We start from the raw sequence: 19,316 nt of genomic DNA, 5'->3' as shown, positions 1-19,316 counted from the left end.
AGCAAAAAAGACAGAACCATGGGAATGTCACATTCAAAAGGATCCACATTCTGAACTCTGCACCAGTCGCAGAACTTTCCCCAACGGCAACGGTACAGAGACTTAGTTGCCAGCCGCCTGGCCGAGAGCAACACCTCCATCACGTCTTCAGGGAGGTCCCAATCCTTATACCTCAACCTTTCAGAAGCCAAGCGTGAAGATTGAGGGATCTGACCTCTGGATGGAGAACCTGACCCCCCCATCCAGTGAGAGCAGATCGTCTCGGTAGGGAAGACGACGTGGAGGGCAGGTGGACAAGTCTAGAAGGTCCGGGTTCCACGTCCTCCGGGCCCACGCCGGAGCAATGAGGATCATCTGGGAACCGAACCTCCGTAACCTCTGCAACATTTGCGGGATGACGGGGACTGGAGGAAATGCGTACAGCAGTGGGAATGACCACTCTACCACGAACGCGTCTCCTAAGGCTCCTTTTGGAGGAAATTCCCGCGAGCAAAACCTTTCGCACTTCCGGTTGACACTGGAGGCGAAGAGATCCACTTGAGGGGTCCCCCAAAGGGCGAAGATCTCCAGGAGAATCTCCTGAGCCAGCTCCCACTCGTGAGAGATCGCGCTCTGCCTGCTCAGAGCGTCCGCCGTCTCGTTTTCGTCTCCGGTCAGATGAACCACCGAGATCTAAACTTCCCGCTGGATGGCCCAGAACTCGAAATGCATCGCCTCCCTGCACAGCGGAAGTAACCCTGACCCCCCCCTTTTTGTTGAGGTAGTGCATGGCCAGCTTGTTGTCCGTTAGAATCAAGACACTCTTTCCGCGCACAGTCGGCAGAAAAGCCTTCAGGGCTAGCCTGACGGCCCTCAGCTCCAACAGATTGATATGGAGTCTGGACTCCGACGGAGACCAACGACCGCTGACTCAACTCGTTGGCATGAGCTCCCCATCCCGTGAGGGATGCGTCCGTCACGATCGTCACCTCCGGCCAGGGCAGCCAAAATGGGGCCCCCTTCATCAGATTGCCCTCGACGGCCCACCACAGAAGGTCCCGGGCTACCGAGGGCGGCACCTGACCAGGGTCCGACAGCCTGCCGGAGGACTGAGACCACTGGAGCTTGAGTGCCCACTGCAAAGATCTCATCCGCAGACGAGCCTCTGGCACCAGAAGAATGCAGGATGCCATGAGGCCGAGCAGTCTCAAGAATTCGGACGCTGGGAGATTCTGGGCAAGCTGAAACTTGTGCACCATCTGCTGAATATGAAGAGCCCTCACCTGAGGAGGTAAACGCTGCCCCAGGGACGTGTCGAGCACTGCTCCGATGTACTGGAGTCGCTGCGTTGGTGTCAAATGGGACTTCTTTAAATTGAGGGAGAAGCCCAGCCTGTGAAGGAAGTGGCAGGTGACGGACAGATGATACAGGACTTGCTCGGGAGAGCTCCCCCTGATCAACCAATCGCCCAGGTAGGGGTAGACGTGAATCCCCCCTTTCCTGAGATGCGCTGCCACCACCACCATAAGCTTGGTGAAAACCCTCAGGGCGGAGGTCAATCCGAACGGCAGGACCCGAAACTGAAAGTGCGAGTCGCCAACTGCGAACCTCAGGTACTTCTTGTGCTTGGGATGGATCGGCACATGGAAGTAAGCGTCTTTGAGGTCGAGAGACACCAACCAGTCCTGAAGTTGAAGGGCCTGGAGGACTTGAGAGATAGTAACCATCTTGAACTTATACTTCCTGAGGAGCTTGTTCAAACCATGCAAGTCCATGATGGGTCTCAATCCCCCGTCTTTCTTCGAAATCAAAAAATAAGGGGAATACCATCCCTTGTTCCTCTCCGCTACAGGCACCAGTTCTATGGCGCCTTTCTCCAACAGGGCTTGAATTTCCTGCGCAAGGAGCGGATCCGGACACTTCAAAGAGAGGTTCCCTGGTGGATTGTCGTGAGGCCTCTGCCGAAAAGGAAGACAGTAGCCGTGGGTTATGATCTCCAAAACCCACACATCCGAAGTAATGGCTTGCCACTCTACAAGATGCTCCGCCAGCCTTCCCCCAACCGGCGAACCATGGGACCTGGCCTCATGACTGAGTGGTAGCGGCTGCGGCGTTGCCTGAGGGCAAAGAGGCAACTGCCCGAGCGGCCTTGGCACCTCGAGTACCTTTGTTTCAACCTCTGGCACTCTTACGATGGCCTCTTTGACTGCTAGCTCCCCTCGCTTTACTGAAGGACGAGTAATAGCGAAAGGAACCTCCCCTCCATTGCTGTCCCCTAGGACGAAAAGGCGGAGGTTGGCGAACTGCATCGCCCAATGACTTCGCTGCAGCTTTGGAGGTCTGCAACCTCTCAAGGCTCTCGTCAGCCTTGCTGCCAAAAAGGTGTTCACCGTCAAAAGGCATGTTGAGGAGCCGGGACTGCACATCAGAAGTGAACCCAGACTTCCCCAACCACGCAAACCTGCGCATTACGGTGCTCGCCGCCATGGACCGGCTGACACAATCCGCCAAGTCCAAACCCAACTGAACGGCCTCACACATAGCATCCTTGCCATCATGAACCATAGCAAGGAAACCATCCCGTTCGTCCCCTCCGTGAATATGATCAGACGGAGTGTGTGTGAAACGAGACAAGGCACATATGGAGTTGGCCGCCTGAAGTGCCGTACCCCCCGAAGAAAACACTTTCATCGCCCAGCCGTCAAAACATTTGTCGCCCCTATCCGGAGGGATGGTAGGATATGACGCCTGCTTTGCCGGGTCCGTAGCCGCCTGCACCACCAAACTCTCTGGGGTGCCTAGACAAGTAGCAGGGGTCGCTACTGGCTGGACGGTATTTTCGCAACCAAGACTTGCCCACTGCCGGGAGACTCTCCGGAGCAGTCCAAGCCGCCGCCACCCTTCTCTGCAGAGCCATATCAAAAGGCAAAACCGGGTCAGTGGGTGGACCGAGATCAAAGATGTCCGTGAGATCATCCTGAACGAACTCCCCTGGGGGAGCTGACCAACCCAAGTACTCGGTAAACCGAGACATAAGGCGCCGATATGAAGAATCGGCATGAGTGCCAGGCTCCGGCCGACAAAACTCCACCTCCGGAGAGGTGTCCAGTCCACTGGCATCATGCAGCGACTGCCTCAGGTCATCAAACTGGCTATGGCCCGAGATAAGGTCATCTGGAACCATAACCGGAACCAGGCCGCCATCAGAGCCTTCATCACCCTCTGAAATGTACTCCAGGCGGGGAGAGGATGACCTCTGTGGACCAAAGCAGTGCCGGATCTTAGCCACAGCCTTTCTAGGGGCAAACCCCGTGCCACGGGGCCCCTCTGACACCACCGCCTCGAAAGGCGTCGAGGGCATCGAACGAATCGGCGTCGACAGAAAAGGCGTCAAGGGCGCCGAACGAGTTGGCGCCGGCGTCGACAGAAAAGGCGTCGACGTCGAGCGAATTGGCATCAATGTCAGCTGCAGCGCCGCCAGCATCGGCGGCGTCGACACAGTCCTCGAAAGCGGAGCTCCGAGCGTGTCTCTCGACAACCTAGGCGCCGACGACCCCCTCGGAGGCGGAGCCTCGAGAGAAATCGTCGATGACCTCCGCGCCACAGGCGTCGACGTCTTCTTCGAAGACGGCACAGGATCACACGGTCTCGAGCGCGTCGAGGACCGGGACCTGGCACGGGCATGGTGAGAACGGCTACCCTTGTCCGAGCGGGACCTCTCCCGCGAGCCGTGCCGACCACCCGAGCCCGAAGGCGTACGAGCGGTGTCTCTCGACCGGTGCCGACCTGCCCTACTCGGATGCGCGGATGGACCGGTGCCCTGCGATTCAAGAATCGCTAGCATCTGCTTCCCAAAGGAAGCCCATTCCTCCGGTGTCGCTTGCATGGAGGGATAAGCGACCTGCGCCGGGCGGAGTCCACGGAAGAGGACGGGGAAGGCGACCTATGCCGGCGCTTCCTGGAATGCCTCGAAGAGGCGGAGGAGTGGCGAGACCGACTCCTGGAAGGAGACCCACCGGACTTCCGACGATGACGCGGAGAGTCGCCCCTCGAGTCATCCGTCGAAAGCCCCGCAGACCTCGACTTCTGGGGCTTAGACACCCGGCCTACCGACAGCTTCTTCTTGCGTTCCCGCAAGGCCTTTGCAGTGAGCGACTGGCAGTCGACACAGTCGTCCATATCGTGGGCCTCCCTGAGGCACCAGAGGCAGGCGTCGTGCGAGTCCGTGACCGACATCTTGGACCCACAGTCCCCGCAGTTCTTGAAGCCCGGACGCGGGGTTGAAGACATCACCACGAACAGGTCTTCACAACAAACCGAACAGGTTCAACGAACCGAGAATAGAAAACAGCAAACTCCAACGAGTCGAGGCGTACCGAGATTCATGAAGCGAACACGTTCACGGAAAAAACGGAACTGAGGCTATGGGCGTTGTGCGTCCTACTTATCACATCGTGTGACGTCGGAGGAGGTCCTCGGGGACAGCGCATTGACATCATCGACGCAGACGCCAAAGATTTTCCGAAGCAGCACAGCTGTGGACATTACCTGTCATAGATATGGAATACGTCGGAGGACCCAATCCCCTCGAAGTGGGAGTTATTGCTTTGGGAAATATTCACAACGAAGCATCTCTAGCACAAGTTAAAGTGCTCGCGTAGAAGGAAAGTCTTTCATTTCCCACTGTTACATGAAAATCCCCATAATGGAATGGTCGCGTGTCTCTGAATAAGAGGAAGAACTTTGCCGGTAATCACTCGAGAGGTAGCAGCTGACTTTCCTGAATTGTTACGAGAATACTTACATCAAAGAATAGGTCACGTGTAAGTGATTGTGATTCCTGATCCATGTTAAAGCAGAACTCTATATGAAGAAAAAGGAACGCAAGTTAAGTTGAAATTCTTATTTTGTTTCTCTAATGATACTGGACTCTTGTAACATTCAATATAAATACTTTGTATTTGAAGTCCCGAGAACAACAAGCATTAACCAAGCCAGTGGACAGAACCTTTCTAATGTGAAACTAGCCCTATTAAGACCTAACCAGCAATGTTTTGAAGTTATAGAAGCTGTTATAGATCCAGTGTCCTCTGATAGAAGGGTGACAAGGTTATCCAAGGCTGGAAGAGCAGCAATACAGCTCTGGGATAACTACTGGAAACAAGGTGGCGTGTATAAAGCTGGGGAAGAGAGCTGGGTGCTTGTCAGAAGAACTCAACAATCTGAGAAGCAGTCTAGAAACCAAGACAGATTCTAGTGGTAGCTGTAAGACAGACAGTAAAGGCAAAGAAGCTGCCCTTTTTTATGGCATAGGAAAGAAGAGTACATTGCTTACCTGTAGAGGTTGAAGAGTCTTGTCGAATTTGCCTGATCAATTCTTAAAGTTTCAAGTTGCAGCAGAACCAATAGAACTGTGGTTGTATATAATATTGTCAAAGCACATTATATTGAATTTAGTTGAAACAGTAGTAAGTAGACTGTGAAGCTAAGGAACCTGCTTTCACAGTGCCATTTGCAGAAAGGAGTTGTCAAGGAGAAACCAACCCCCTTAGAAGAAGCATCCTGACAAGTTATACCAAAGAGGCTGCAGAGGTTACACAAAGAAGGACAGTTGTCGAAGCAGAAGTGGTACTTTTGTTTTGAACTTTATCAATTCTATCCTGGAAGGAGGTTATCTAGAAATACCATTGGTGCGATTTTCTTTGTGGAGACTAGAAAGGAACTTTTCAACCAACAGAGAAGTAACTGTTACGAATTGATTATTTGTTTGGGTGAACATTTTGTTTCTTTGGAACTTTTCAAGAACTGATTTAAGACGTTTTCTTTCAGAGAAATTGACTTTGGACATTCCTGGGAACGAGATCGACCCAGGACAAGATGCAAGTCACTGGTTATTTGGTCATCTTTTATTTATGTTGTTTATGCATTGTTTTAAATGTTTTGTTTTTTAGTGTGAGGGACAGTTTGGCGTATGCTAGAAGATTTTCCCTTAGACTCTAGACTAGGCAAGGAATTCCCTGGAAGAGTAGGCTTAGTTAGGTTTTCATAGCATTTTCGGTTTAAAATAAAATGTCAAATACTAAGAAAACTACAGGCAGTTGTCCACCTTGCATTACTGACCCCTCACAGTGGACACAACTCTGACAGGGAATACAACAGATGTGACACAGGAGACCTTCTGGGACAAAGGGACTACAACATAGTTAGCACATTGGTTCATCATTGGGACATCACTGTGAAGGTGAGCACTATTCGTAAGGCAGTGTCCCTTTTCTGTTAAGGCATGCACAACATTCATGTGAAACAAATCAATCTCTGTGAAGGTAAAAACTACAGGTGTGTGACTCCTATGGGTTCATCATCTGTAAGAACAACATTTGTGGAACAGGGGTGCATCGCGCTCTGAAACACTTTTGTATGGGCGTGCTATAAATAAAATTTTAATATATCATCCCCGTCAAGTAGCATGGATGCAGTATCCCTGTGAAGGAGAGGACCATGGCTGTGTGGCTCACCGGTTCATCTATTTGAATCAATCCGATGTCAGTGTGATGCAAGCACGACCCACAGAATCCCTTTAGAAACATATGCAAAAATCAAACACAATGTAAATAAAGGATGTCAGATTTTTAATTATGACGTTGATCTTTGGTGTATCCCTCATTTAGCACTATTTCCTTCCCCTGTCCTGCAACCACCCACCAAAAATGTTGTATGATGAATTTAAAAATAAACAATAAAATAGGGTTGTGTGAAAAATCACATTTTATACTAAAAACCAAAAGAGATCATAGCGGTTGGATTTTTCTGTCAAGAAACCATGTATATAGTTCAGGTCCCATGCAACAACTTACATTAAAGAGAACTTACCATCAGACCCATGTCCAGAGCAAGCAACTTCCTTCCTGCACAGGCAGGCACACAGCATGCTCCCGCATCACCCTATCCAACCCACAGGGTTTCCGGGAGGCTTTGGAGTTCATTTGTAACATTCAAGTTTTAATATTTTAATACTGCAAAGATGGGATCACGTGACCTAGGTGAGAATCAATCCTCAGAGAACATGTCCAAGCCTGAAGTTTGAGGAAATGGACTTGGGTGAAAAGAGGCTATCACCAAGACCAAGGGATCAGTACTCAAGGATGAGATCCTCAAGAACGTAGGGCCAGTACACAGAAAACCACGGACTAAGGAAGGGTTGTCGATCCACAGCTGCAAGTAAAACCCCACATGGTCATGGTAGTGTGGTTAAAAACACGGTAGGAGGTTCAAGTTTTACACCTGTAACACAGGCAAAGCTTTTAGTTGCAAATATTTGGCAATAGTGAGTTTGAGTGTGTGGTAACAACCTAAATTGTCTTTAGCTAGCCAAACAACAAGGAACACCCTTATCCAAGATAACTAATGCAGGCTCTGCAGCGTCTCTGGAATTACCCATCAGTCACCAATCAGAATCTCTGTCCATCTAGTTTATGACTCTAGGGGCAGAGGGCCATAGTTCTGAAATCAATTATCTGTAGAATGAAAGTGCACAACCAAGGATATAAGGGTGTTTTTCTGTTGGAAGGGCAGACATTCTTGACCAGATACTTACCCACCTTTAAAGGAAAAGTGCCGTTCACAAGGGCAGGGCAATATATTCACAAAGAAAGTATAAGACGATGCCAAGGGAGGAGGAGTTTAACTAAGAAGTCATAGAATGAAGGGTGGGGTGAATGGGGGACTTTGAAGTCATAACCTTCTAAAATAGAGGTGCAACCACAAGAAAAGACATGGGTGATGATTAAAGGAACAAGTCAGTCATATTTGTGAACGAGGATGAGTGAAGTTTTCTCTTACCAATGATTGAGAAATGCTTTCCTGACCAGTGAGACAGTGCAAGTAACAGGGCAGAAAAGGACGGAAGGAGGGGTTCTCCAGCTGGAGAATGAATGTTCTTTTCTTAGTCATTGATACAGCAGCAACAAGAAGGTACTTCCTTCCAGTGACTGGGCTATTGCCTAATGGTGCAGAGACTTTTTTTCTGGAAATGAGAAATGTATTCCTTTTAGTGGCAGGAAGTCTTGTATATGAGACGCCGATTCATTCTGGATGGGACGGTTATTTGGCCTTGCAGCTTCTGAAATATGCTTCATTACATACAAAACTGCTGTAATTGTTTATGCAGGGTTCCTTTGGACCAGAATGCTTGGGTGGTCTACTCTCCTTTCATATGGGAAAAAGGGTATCTTCTACTAGTGGTGGCAATACAGTATCAACGTGGAACATTTCTGGCTCAATAACAGAGCTACCCTCTTTACACAGTAAAAGGATACTTTGTTTCCAAGGGGACTATGGTGCCAGTCGGGTAGGATCATAGTGGGTCCAGAAAGATTTGCATACAAAATTAATGCACAGTGTTCTGAGATCCACTTAATATGTCCTCCTAACTCCCCTTAGTTAGGGAAGTACCAACCCCTTCCAGATTTGAGCTACTACACAGATATCTTTAGCTGGACAATGAACAACAGGGTAAACAAATTATGTAAAGTTAGCACCCAGGATGGGAAACAAATGTCCCTTCCCATCCAACACATTGTTGATTCTTCAGATCTCTCAAAACCTGCTTGTATCTTTGTCACCCTGGATTCCAATGCCCAATCATGATGCCACAAACACACGAACATTCAACATCCAATTAACCAGAGATGTTTTAAGCCTGGTGACCTCTCTTAGAATCACCAGGGCAGGTTGGCATTGAAATGCATAAACGTGTCTGGGATTTAGTTTCTTGACTTTGTTATCAGTTCAGGTAAGTAGTTCCACACAGAAATCCTAAAAATAAAAAGAAAGGCATGAAGCAGCATAACCAGGCAACCATTGTACCTGCTCTTAATATCTGGCCAGTGGCCATCACTACCACTTCAATCCGATCCTTCATCCGTCCAGGTAAAATCGACCCCAGGGTCAACCAATGCCCAGAAGGCCCCACTCCCAGCCAGTGGCTAGGCGCCGAGCTGTCCTTACAGCAGTACAAACAAAGCACTGATTTGTAGAACACACATCTCTATCTATTCTGGGTCACCCCAGTGTTAGAGTCTCTCATGGAGAAGCTGTCACTTTCAGGGTGATGGTGTTGGTCGTTATTGTCATTAGATCTGTCAAGAAGTTCGATTGGTTCCTCAGTGTAGCTGGAAGATTGGCTATGCTCTGCTCCACCATGTCCTTGAGCCTGGGCTCCGCTGGAGGCCGTCCGAGGTTCCGACATACCCTGTAGAGCCTCACAAAGCATTCTCCTTTCAATCGCAGCAGTCGTTGACAGGGAGGTAGAGGGCTGTGGCGAGACCCGTTCTGCAGCGCCTGCTGCTTCCCCACCTGTCTGGGAGCCACGGTGAATGCGGTGGCTCACAATTATGTTATTCCCAAAACCACCCATTGAGGCCATGGTGGTGCTCTGCTCCCGCTGCACAACAGCAGTCATACCACCTTCAGCCATGAGGCGCTGAATCCGGCTGATGGCATCTTCTCCCACAGTGGCATACTCGTGACCTTCCACTAAAAATAAAAAGAAGAGATTAATTAATCTACAAAACCCTCCCAAATAACAAGAAGATAAACTGTTGAATTGCTAGGCTAGTCAGGCCAATCCTCATTAATCTTCTGCGCCTCATCAGGACATCCACTGACCCACTACAACCATGATATTCCCCTGCAAACTTAGTCGAACACAATCTATTCAGTGGAGGATGAACACACAGTATGTGAGGGTGCTTGGGGGCACATTGGGGATGGGGGGGGTCTGCACAGTGTTCCCATCATGATGCAGCGTACGAGAGAGTAGAAATTCCTAACCAGCCATGTGGATTACAGTTTTTTGGGGAGTAGAGAAAGAGAGAACAAACACTTGTAGCCTTACCCGGATTTTCCCTGAATACCTGGGAGACAAACTACCTTAAAATGGTATTTTCAACTTAATAAGGGAACATCATATATGTCAAGGATATCCATGGCCACTAGACCCGTGTTAGTTTCTTCCTGAGAGTCCCAGATCATGTTCTCTCACAAGGGGCCCAGTTCAGGAAACATCAAAAGCATACAACAGATTAGTGACTCTGCTCCATCCAAAAAGATAGAATTCTAGACATTCTCGCATCCCTGCCTTCTGCATGAAGCAAACTCTGAAATGGAAGCCTTAATCTAACCCCAGCTACCTCTTTACATTTTATTATGACCATAATCAGTGCAAGAGCAATTACACAAAATGTTTGAGAAATTCACTTAAAGGATTTTTGCTGATGAACAATCGATAACAGGAACATAATGTGGGTGGTAACTTTGATATAGGAACCCCTTGTATTTGCTGATCTTGTTACTCCACACATTGCTTAGTCAGAAATTCAATGTGGAACAAAGCAGCAGTTAAAGAATGAGAGACAGAGGTGGTGACAGTTGCAAGAGCAAATGTCTTGAATGAACCTGTGGTACATGAAAAGTACCATGTATAGTGGTGTTCCAAACTCTCTCTGTAGAGATCATATAATTGGAGCATCAGATCAACCTAACCCATGAACACACCCAGTTTAGTTCACCCCTTCGGAAAACGTGCAATTGGAATGGCTAATCGGAGGGCTATGTGAACCAGTATAGCTTGCAGATTAAGCAAGCATCATAGCGATGCACACAGTGCCACAGGCAGAGTTCTCAGCATGGTGCTCCCTCTCTTCATGGGAGCGCTGAGCTGAGAGCACACAGACGCGGACAAAGCACTCAAAGCAGCAGCCTTCTTTCCCTTAATGGGAGTGCCATAATGAGAGGAGCCCCTCAGTTCCCCTGCCCACATCGCTCAACTACTTGCCCAATTTCTCCCCCAAGCGACACATGACAGACTGCAAACTTGAAAATCCAACCCCCACTCTCCTTATATTGGGGGATATTGACCCTACCATTAATCCACCACAATCTTCGCTGGGTCTCATCTGGCCAGCACAGACTGGTCTCTCTTTCTCAGCACCCTTGGCCTGTCACTCCATTACGTTGCCAGGATGCGGTTAGATTGTGGGAAACGCCACTCCCCTCCTCGTCCATCAGAATGTACAGTCCCATTAGCACCTGATCCCTGCATATTTTGCAAAAACACAACAAACTGCAAAGAGGTGCTAAAAATATCACCACCTTCTGGACAAAAGCCTGAAAATGCTCAATCAAGATCTTTATTAGTACTATTTTTTTAGATCAAATTGTAACATTTTCAGGTTTCTGACCAGCAGGTTTACATGATATTTACTGCACTCAGGCCTTTAACTTGGTTTTCAGGCCCATAACTCAGAGTACGGCCCTCGGGCTATGCCTACAGGGCTTCATTACAGCCGTTAGACTGCTGAGAGAACACCCTCATTGGACAATCTGCAGGTTATAGCCTGCAGATTGTTTTGAATTCTACATTCTAAGGTAACCAGCAGCATGGAGTGTGCCAGCAGTCAGTTCTCTTACCTTCCAGGTGGATTTATGCACTGTTAATTACTATATACACCATACGTTTTGAAGAGCGATGTGGGTTATAACAGCTTTATGGACCATCTGCTTGGCCCATACTGGGAGTTATGGGCCTGTAAACCTTATCGTAATTAGGGCCTATAATTGCCAGTATGGCTCTTGGGCTAGGTCTTTAAAGCTAAACTATTCCCCTGAAAATGTTCAAAGAGCATTCTGATTGGACATTCCGAAGGCTATATGAACCAGTGTAGCTTAAAGATGTGTGTATAACTCACAGAATGTTCAGTAAGCTACATTTGGCACACACATGCACCGTGTACTATCAAGAGCAATCCAGTTTATAAAATCCTTATAGACCCTGCTTTTGGGCTGTACTGTAAATCACATCGAATGCCAATGCCATTGCTGCACTCAGGCCTTTAACTTTGTCTTCAGGGCCATTAACGCCAGGGTACAGCCTTCAGACAGGGACTATAAAGCTTAATTACTTCTGGAGCTGGCCTCAACAAAGGGATTTAGTCAGAAAAGAATGGCAAGAGGCCGATTTGTCGAAATCATGAGGTCACATCCATGTTTTGGTGATCTCAAACACATCAAATGGCTGTGGGATATTAGTAGCACAGTGTATGCTCCTGATTCACCAAGTTGGGAGAATCCTCTAACTCATGTGGTTCAGACACAGGGTTCAAAACCGATAGGGTTATAAATGAAATACATTGTGCCAATGTTAATACTATACAACGTTTATACATCCTCACAACATGTTTTGAGCAGGAAGCCCATTATCACGAGTTGTAATACAATTAAAACAATACTGTGGGCCTCATTACGACCCGGGTGTTAAGGGCACCGGTACCAGTAATCCCTTACCGCCCTATTACGAGTTCCCTTTGCGGGTCCTCCCATAACGCCTGGTTTTACCAGGCGTTAAGGACAGGATCCGCAAAGGGATTTTGGTGCTAATAACGGTACCGCAATTTGCGGTACCGTTATTAGCGCCTTCCCCATTCCCATTGAGGTCTATGGGGGCTCAAGTGGGAATGGGGAAGGGCCCTGGTGAATGGGGAATTACCGTCCCCACCAACCTTGGAATGGGGCGGTAATAGCTACATTCACCAGGGCGGAGTCAGTGAGGTTTTGGAGGCAGCAATGGCGCTAATAGCGCCATGGTTACCTCCAACCTCGTAATGGCCCCCTGTGTATTTCTCTGGCCCTTCTAGTGCTCATCTAACGTGTAAAGAATCTACTTATTGTGCCAAAATAGAGTAATACAGTTATCACTGTTCGATTCTGTCTGAAAATGCCAAATACAATGTAACGAGAATCTTGAGTAGCATATGATGTATTGTGTGCTGTGTGCGCATTAAGCTAATGTGGTTAAATCGTTGACTCCCGTGGGACATTGCCTGATGTGTTGGAAATGAAAAGACCAAATCTGTAGCAATCGATTTCACAAAGAAGGGTGAGGTAATGCAAATGCATCCCTTTAAATTATCAAGTATCGTTTGTGTTCTTTATACAGTAACATCAATACAAATAAAAAATAAAGTAATGATTAGTAAAATGAGTCTACATCAAAGTAACACAAATGAAATGATAATCCAACAAACGCTTTTCAATCACACACTATTAAGGTAAAATAAGTAAAAAACGTAACAAAATTTAAAAAGTTAATCCGTATATCGCAAGCAATTAAAATAAATGTTTTGAATTTTGCAATATCCCTTGACATGAAAAGGCATCACATTAAACCAACAGATCACAACTCTAATTCTCAGGCTTCTCAAAAAATAGCGAATAATTGGTATTTATTCAGGCCCCCCAAAACATACATCCAAGCATGCTCCTATTTTTTCAATATCTTTAGGTCATGATGTCTTCCATTGTGTTTTGGCAAATTTTCTAGCCCTATGCCTCTGAATTGGCTGACATGATGTTTATTGGCTGACATGACGTTTAAGTTCTTAAAAATGTCTGGCAACTGCAGATATCATGCTCCAAGTTTGAATGTCTTATTTGTGCTCAATCAGAATCTTTATATTTCCTCGTGGTTTGGCCCACAAATATTGAGTTGCAAGCAGATTTTAAACAAACAACACATTCTGTTTGATATGTTCTGAAGTGTCTCAGTGGAAAAGGCTTGCCAAATCATCAATGATTAACAATTGATGCTTTTAAAACGTTCCCAAAACACAAACAACTGAGGTACGGATTAGTCTTTTTTTGTTTGGATAGGAATGTGTTCTTTATGGTTTTATTTTTTTTTTTAATGCTATTGCTTATAGCGTGAACCTAGCAGAAGAGCAACAGAGAGATTTACAACAGGTGGGTGCAAGAATTGGGCTTGGCATTTTATACAGGAGAGCAGTACTGTTGGTGGAGGGAGAGCAGGATTATTTTTCGTCTGGCACGTATTGTTGAAAGAGCCACAGTTTTAGTGTTTTGCAGAACTGGAGGATGGTAAAGCATTTCCTGACTCTACCGGGATTGCGTTCTAGATGGTCGGGGGATAAAAGGAGAAGGACTGCTTCTCCAAACTTTTGATGGTTTTGCTCCATTAAGAGGTGCAAGCCTCCAAAAAGGTATGGAGTTTAGGCGCCAAGTATTCTGGGTTTTTGTTTGAGACTGCTTTGCAGGTGATACATGCAGTTTTGAATATAATCCTGTCGGGGAGGGGGAGCCAGTAAAGTGTGCACAGTGTAGGAGAGCTCCAGATGAATTTGCAGGCACCTGTAATGAGGGGGGCTTCAGCGTGTTGGGCTGCTTTGAGGGGGCTCTGGTGCAGGGGGTGCAAGAATGTATGCTCTAGTTAGCAAGTTATCCAAACTGTTCATTCGAATGGATTATGTCCTCCCATGTATTCCTCATCTTATGATATTTCCATATCCAGCTGCTTCAGAAGGTTTTATTTTTTTTATATTCCTTTCGTTTATTACACACTTTTGAAAGAAAAAAAACACACATAAAATATAAAATTCACTATAGTAAACAGAAACCTACCATTACCACTGGATAATGTACTACATTTAATTAACAATTCATGCCATCACTTATGACTTATAAAGCTACATGGCCTTTACCAACATCTTTGGTGGCAGTGTTCATGCTACAGGTTTCTTTCAAGTTATTCGTTATGGAACATCCAACAGTCCACTTTCGAGTTCTTTCAGGAACAACATAAGTGCAATTTTCAATTTTTTATTTGTACTATAGATCATTTTTGCCCACCATTTGTCGGCACTTAATGTCAGCACCATGCTCAGTTCTCGGGCGAAATATTTAGATCTTCGTGTTTTTAGTTCGTGCAAAACAAGACCAAATGTTTCAGTTTCCTCTTCTTTACCACAAAACCGGCCCCCTTCTATAGCCTTGAATTTCTTTGGTCTCAGAGATTTACCCTGAATTTCAGGTAGTTTCCCCTTAAGAGCTTGCATGGGAACATTTCCATGTATTGTGGTACCCCATTGAGTCGCTTTGCTTCGGATGGAAAGTCTCCCATATATTTGTGGGACCTTCTCTTCTTGGAGGTCTCGATCCAGTCTAGTTCAAGCACTTTTCTTTTCACCAGATTCGGTTTGGCTATTAACGTTGTTTCATCAGTTCCTATGTGGAACAGAATTTCTCTGCATTTTTGTCTCCATTTTTGCAATGACAGATGATTACCCTTTGGGCCATTCTCAGTTAGTATGTTAAATTGAGGTATAGACTTTTCGATCGCTTTGCCATACAAGGATAGCATGTTCCAAGTTATTCTAGCGTTCAAAGATGACATGCTTACTTCATATAGGTCATCGATGGTATAAAGCGTGTGCAGCTTCAGTTCTGTTTCCCCCCAAAAGTTATCGCTTCGGATACGGTACGCTATAGTTCCCTATCGAGAATCTTCGAGTATATTATTGAAAATGTCATCATCATCGCCGTCTTCGACTTCGAGATCAGGGTTTAAGAAGTGCCAAGATTGTGGGGCAAAGATGTACCTTACGGACTCCCATCGGGTGTGTCTGTGGTGCCTCGGTTCCTTTCATGTTACTTTTGACTGTAAGGCCTGCCTATTGATGACGGCGAAAGCCCTGAAAGAGCGAAGAGGAAAATTAGCGGCAGGTAGGTCAAAATCCTCTTTGACTGCGCAAATAAAAGGGTTTTCAGACAAGTCGAGAAATGTTTCTCCTAGTCGTAAAAAGACAGATCGAGATCACCACTCGTCATCTTCACGACGGTTGAGGAAAAGGCACCATAGGTCGCAGTCTTTGTCGTCTAGTTCCTCGACAGAACAGGTTCAATGCCTGACGAAATCGGCTCTCCAGCTGAGTGGGAGAAGTACAGAGTAAAAATTATGCACGTTTTTGAGAATGCAGCCTTGACCCCCTGGAAAAATCATGAAAGGCATGCCCAGGTCGAAAACCTTGATAAGAAAAAAGATAAGGGCAAAAACTGTGCCTTTGGGCCCGGAAGGTAAGGAAAAGTCTCCTCGAGAGTGCTCAAAGGATCCCGCGTGTCGAGACAAATCATCTTCGAGGCAAAAGTCATCGACGCCGAAAGACTCCTCATCGGATCATGATAGGTCGTCAACGCCAAAGGTGTTGAAGCTCTCAACGTCAACTGTGTCGAAGATTTCGGAGCCGCCATCGAGGATCACAGAAAAGCTTATACACCATTACCAAGAAAGGACTTTGAGTCACTTTTTTCGATTTATGAGGAATCAGAGCATTCGTTGGATGATTCACAACCTTTTGGTCTTCAATATGGAACACCTGGGGTTCCTGAGCCTTTGATCTCAGAGGAATCGAGCCTAGAAAACGTACAGGAGTACCTGTAGAATGCAAGTGGACTAGGTACGGGATCCTACTGACCATGCTGAAGGGTCTTATAGACAGTTAATGTCCAGGGTGGTATATGGGGGGGAAAAGACCAACAGCAATCTATAAACAGGATGATCTAACTGACATCCTAGATAAGGGACCCTAGGAGGAACCTATTCTTCCTTTTCATGTGGCATTGCAAAGGAGAGTGAGTACAAATTGGGAGACACAAGAATTGATTCTAGCAGTGAATAAAGAATCAAAGGGAAGATTTTTAAATCTAGTCAAGGATAGGAAAGATGCAATGTGCAAATCCCTCCAGGCAGGTCGCGACACTGCTGACAGCATCAGCAGGTCCATGGTGGCTAGTACAGTTATGCACAGATTTGCCTGGTTAAGTAAGTCCGATTTTGCTCCAGATGTACAATCCAGATTATTTAACATGCCCTTTAATGGCAAACATTTATTTGGTAGCAAGGCTGAGGAGAGCCCAGAGTAATTACAGACCTCTAAAACAGCAGCAAAGTCCATTGGTACTGCTATTAGACACAAACCTGCCTCACCTTGGAGGAGTAGGTCTTTTCGCTTTTACTCCTCATTTGAAAGGGGAGAGGACTGTCAAATCATGAGGTCAGAAAATATTTCCCTGTGGTGGATGGGGAAGAGGTATTAGAACAGCCTAGGCAGCAGCTGCTTCACCATCAGCAACTGCTCCAGCCACCTCAAAACCTCTCTGAGGTCTTAGTTCACAAGATCCCAGCGGGAGACAGACTCTCACCGCATCTGAAAGAATGGCGAGGCATTACTTCAGATGCGTGGGCATTGGAAACAGTTGCCCAGGGTTACTGCCTTCCCTTTCTAAAAAAGCCTCAAAGTCATCCACCAGGGGAACAGCTCTTTCAAAGTTCCAGATACACGCGTTATATAGGAAATATTAATCCTGCTACAGAAAGGTGCTATAGAACAAGGACCTGTAGCGGAAAGGAACAAGGGTTGTACTCCCTGTACTTTCTAATTCCAAAAAAGGATGGAAGATCAAGACCCATCTTGGACTCAAGAGACTTGAACAAGTTGCTCAGGAAGGACAAGTTTAAGATGGTTACCCTTTCTCAGATCCTTCAGGCCCTCTAGCTTCAGGAATGGATGGTGTCATTGGATCTTCAGGATGCTTACTTTCATGTGCCAATCCATCATAGCACAGAGGTAGCTGCGGTTCTCCGTTAGCAGTTCTCATTATCTGTTACAAGTTCTCTCATTTGGGCTGACCTCTGCCCTGAGAGTTTTCACTAAGTTAATGGTGGTGGTGGCAGCAAGTCTCAGGAGAGGGGGGGGGATTCAAGCCTACCCCTATCTGGACGATTGGCGGATCAGGGCACGTTACCCCGAACAGGCCCTGGAACATCTCAGCTCCACCTGTCACTCACTTCAGAAACTGGGCTTCTCCCTCAATTTCAAGAAGTCTCACATGATACCATCTCAAAAGCTCTTATTCAGCAGTCCTAGATGCATCCCTGGGAAAAGCCTTGCTACCAGAGGTGAGGGCTCCTCAAGACATTCTGCAGATGGTCACCAAATTCCAGAGTGCCCAACGTCTCCCGGCCTTCGACTTTCTGATGTTGCTTGGCCTCATGGCATCCTGCATTTTTCTGGTGCCATAGGGACGCCTGAGATTGAGATCTCTCCAGTGGGCTCTCAGGACTCAATGGACTCATTTCTCAGGCAGGATGTCAGATCTCCTTGAGGTCACAAGCAGAGGCGCACAGGATCTCCTGTGGTGGACCTGCGAGGACATGTTGAAAGGAGAACCATTTTGGCAGTCATGGGCAGAGATAAAGGTAGTAATGGATGCCTCACTCACAGGGTAGGGAGCACATACCAACGACCTGAGAATCGGCAGTCGCGGGTCTCCATCGGAGTCCAAACTACATATCAACCTGTTGGAGCTGAGGACAATCAGACTAGCGCTGACGGCAGTTTTGCCCTCTGTACACAGAAAGAAAGCCCTGATAATGACGGACAACGCGGTGGCCATGTACTACCTCAACAAGAGAGGTGGCATAGGGTCACTATCACTGTGCAGAGCGGCAATGCAGCTCTGGTTCTGGGAAATTCAAGAAGGAATCTCCCTATCGGCAATTCACCTAGCCGGAGAGGAGAACACGACAGCGAATGCTCTGAGCAGGCAGAGCACAGTCTCCCATGAGTAGGAACTAGCTCAGGAAGTCCTTCAAGAGATCATCAACCTTTGGGGAATCCCCCAAGTAGATCTGTTTCCTCCAATCACCGTCATTCATCAAGTCATCAGTAGGTTGAGGAGGTTCAGGAAATCCATGATCCTAATTGCTCTGGATTGGGCTAGGAGGATGTGGTACCCGGACCTTCTGGACATGTCCATCTGCCCTCCAATACGTCTTCCACAAAGAGAGGACGGACCTTCTCGAAAGAGAGAGGAGGGTCGGGTTCTCCATCCACAGGTCAAGACTCTCAACCTTCACGCATGGTTTCTGAGAGGTTGTGATACAATATTGGGACCTTCCAGAAGACGCTATGGAGATTTTGCTATCGGCCATAAGGCCAGCATCAAAGTCCTTGTACCGCTGCCTTTGTAACAAATTCTGCAGCTGGTGCAGGGATAAGAATGAGGATCCATTTACATGCAGTACACCTATGGGGTTATCATTCTTATTCCACCTGGTCAACTTGGGGCTCCAGGTTGGTACAATCAAGGGGTATCTTGCAGCGCTTTCTATTTTTAAGCACTCCTCTGTAGAGGCATCTTTCTTCAAGATTCCCCTTGTGATACAACTCTTAAAATGACTGAAATACATTTCCCCCAGTTCCATTTCAAGTCCCAACTTGGGACCACAACCTAATATTGAGATTTCTAATGTGTGCTCCTTTTTAACGTGTCCATGCCTGTCTTGTAAGGTTATTAACCTTAAAGACCGTCCTTTCAGTGGCCATTACATCATCCTGAAGAGCGAGTGAACTTCAGGCCTTGTCCTGCAAGCCTCCCTATACAATCTGCTGTACCTTAAGGTGAAACCTCTTGCCTAATATTGTGTC

At 46.9% G+C, this 19,316-nt stretch overlaps 1 protein-coding gene across 1 annotated transcript in view; it reads right to left on the bottom strand.

Annotated features, from left to right (window-relative positions):
* Positions 1–6,591: 6,591 nt before the first annotated feature.
* Positions 6,592–19,316, bottom strand: part of AMBRA1 (autophagy and beclin 1 regulator 1) — a 1,783,669-nt gene continuing 1,770,944 nt past the window's right edge. Inside the window, exon 18 of the mRNA XM_069623220.1 lies at positions 6,592–9,513. Coding sequence (XP_069479321.1) covers positions 9,026–9,513 — 488 coding nt within the window. The 3' untranslated portion in view covers positions 6,592–9,025. The remainder of the gene's footprint in view (positions 9,514–19,316) is intronic.

Source organism: Ambystoma mexicanum, chromosome 11 (assembly GCF_040938575.1).
Source record: "Ambystoma mexicanum isolate Mex_15411 chromosome 11, UKY_AmexF1_1, whole genome shotgun sequence".
Lineage (NCBI taxonomy): Eukaryota > Metazoa > Chordata > Amphibia > Caudata > Ambystomatidae > Ambystoma > Ambystoma mexicanum.
This window is presented reverse-complemented; position numbering and strand designations above follow the sequence as displayed.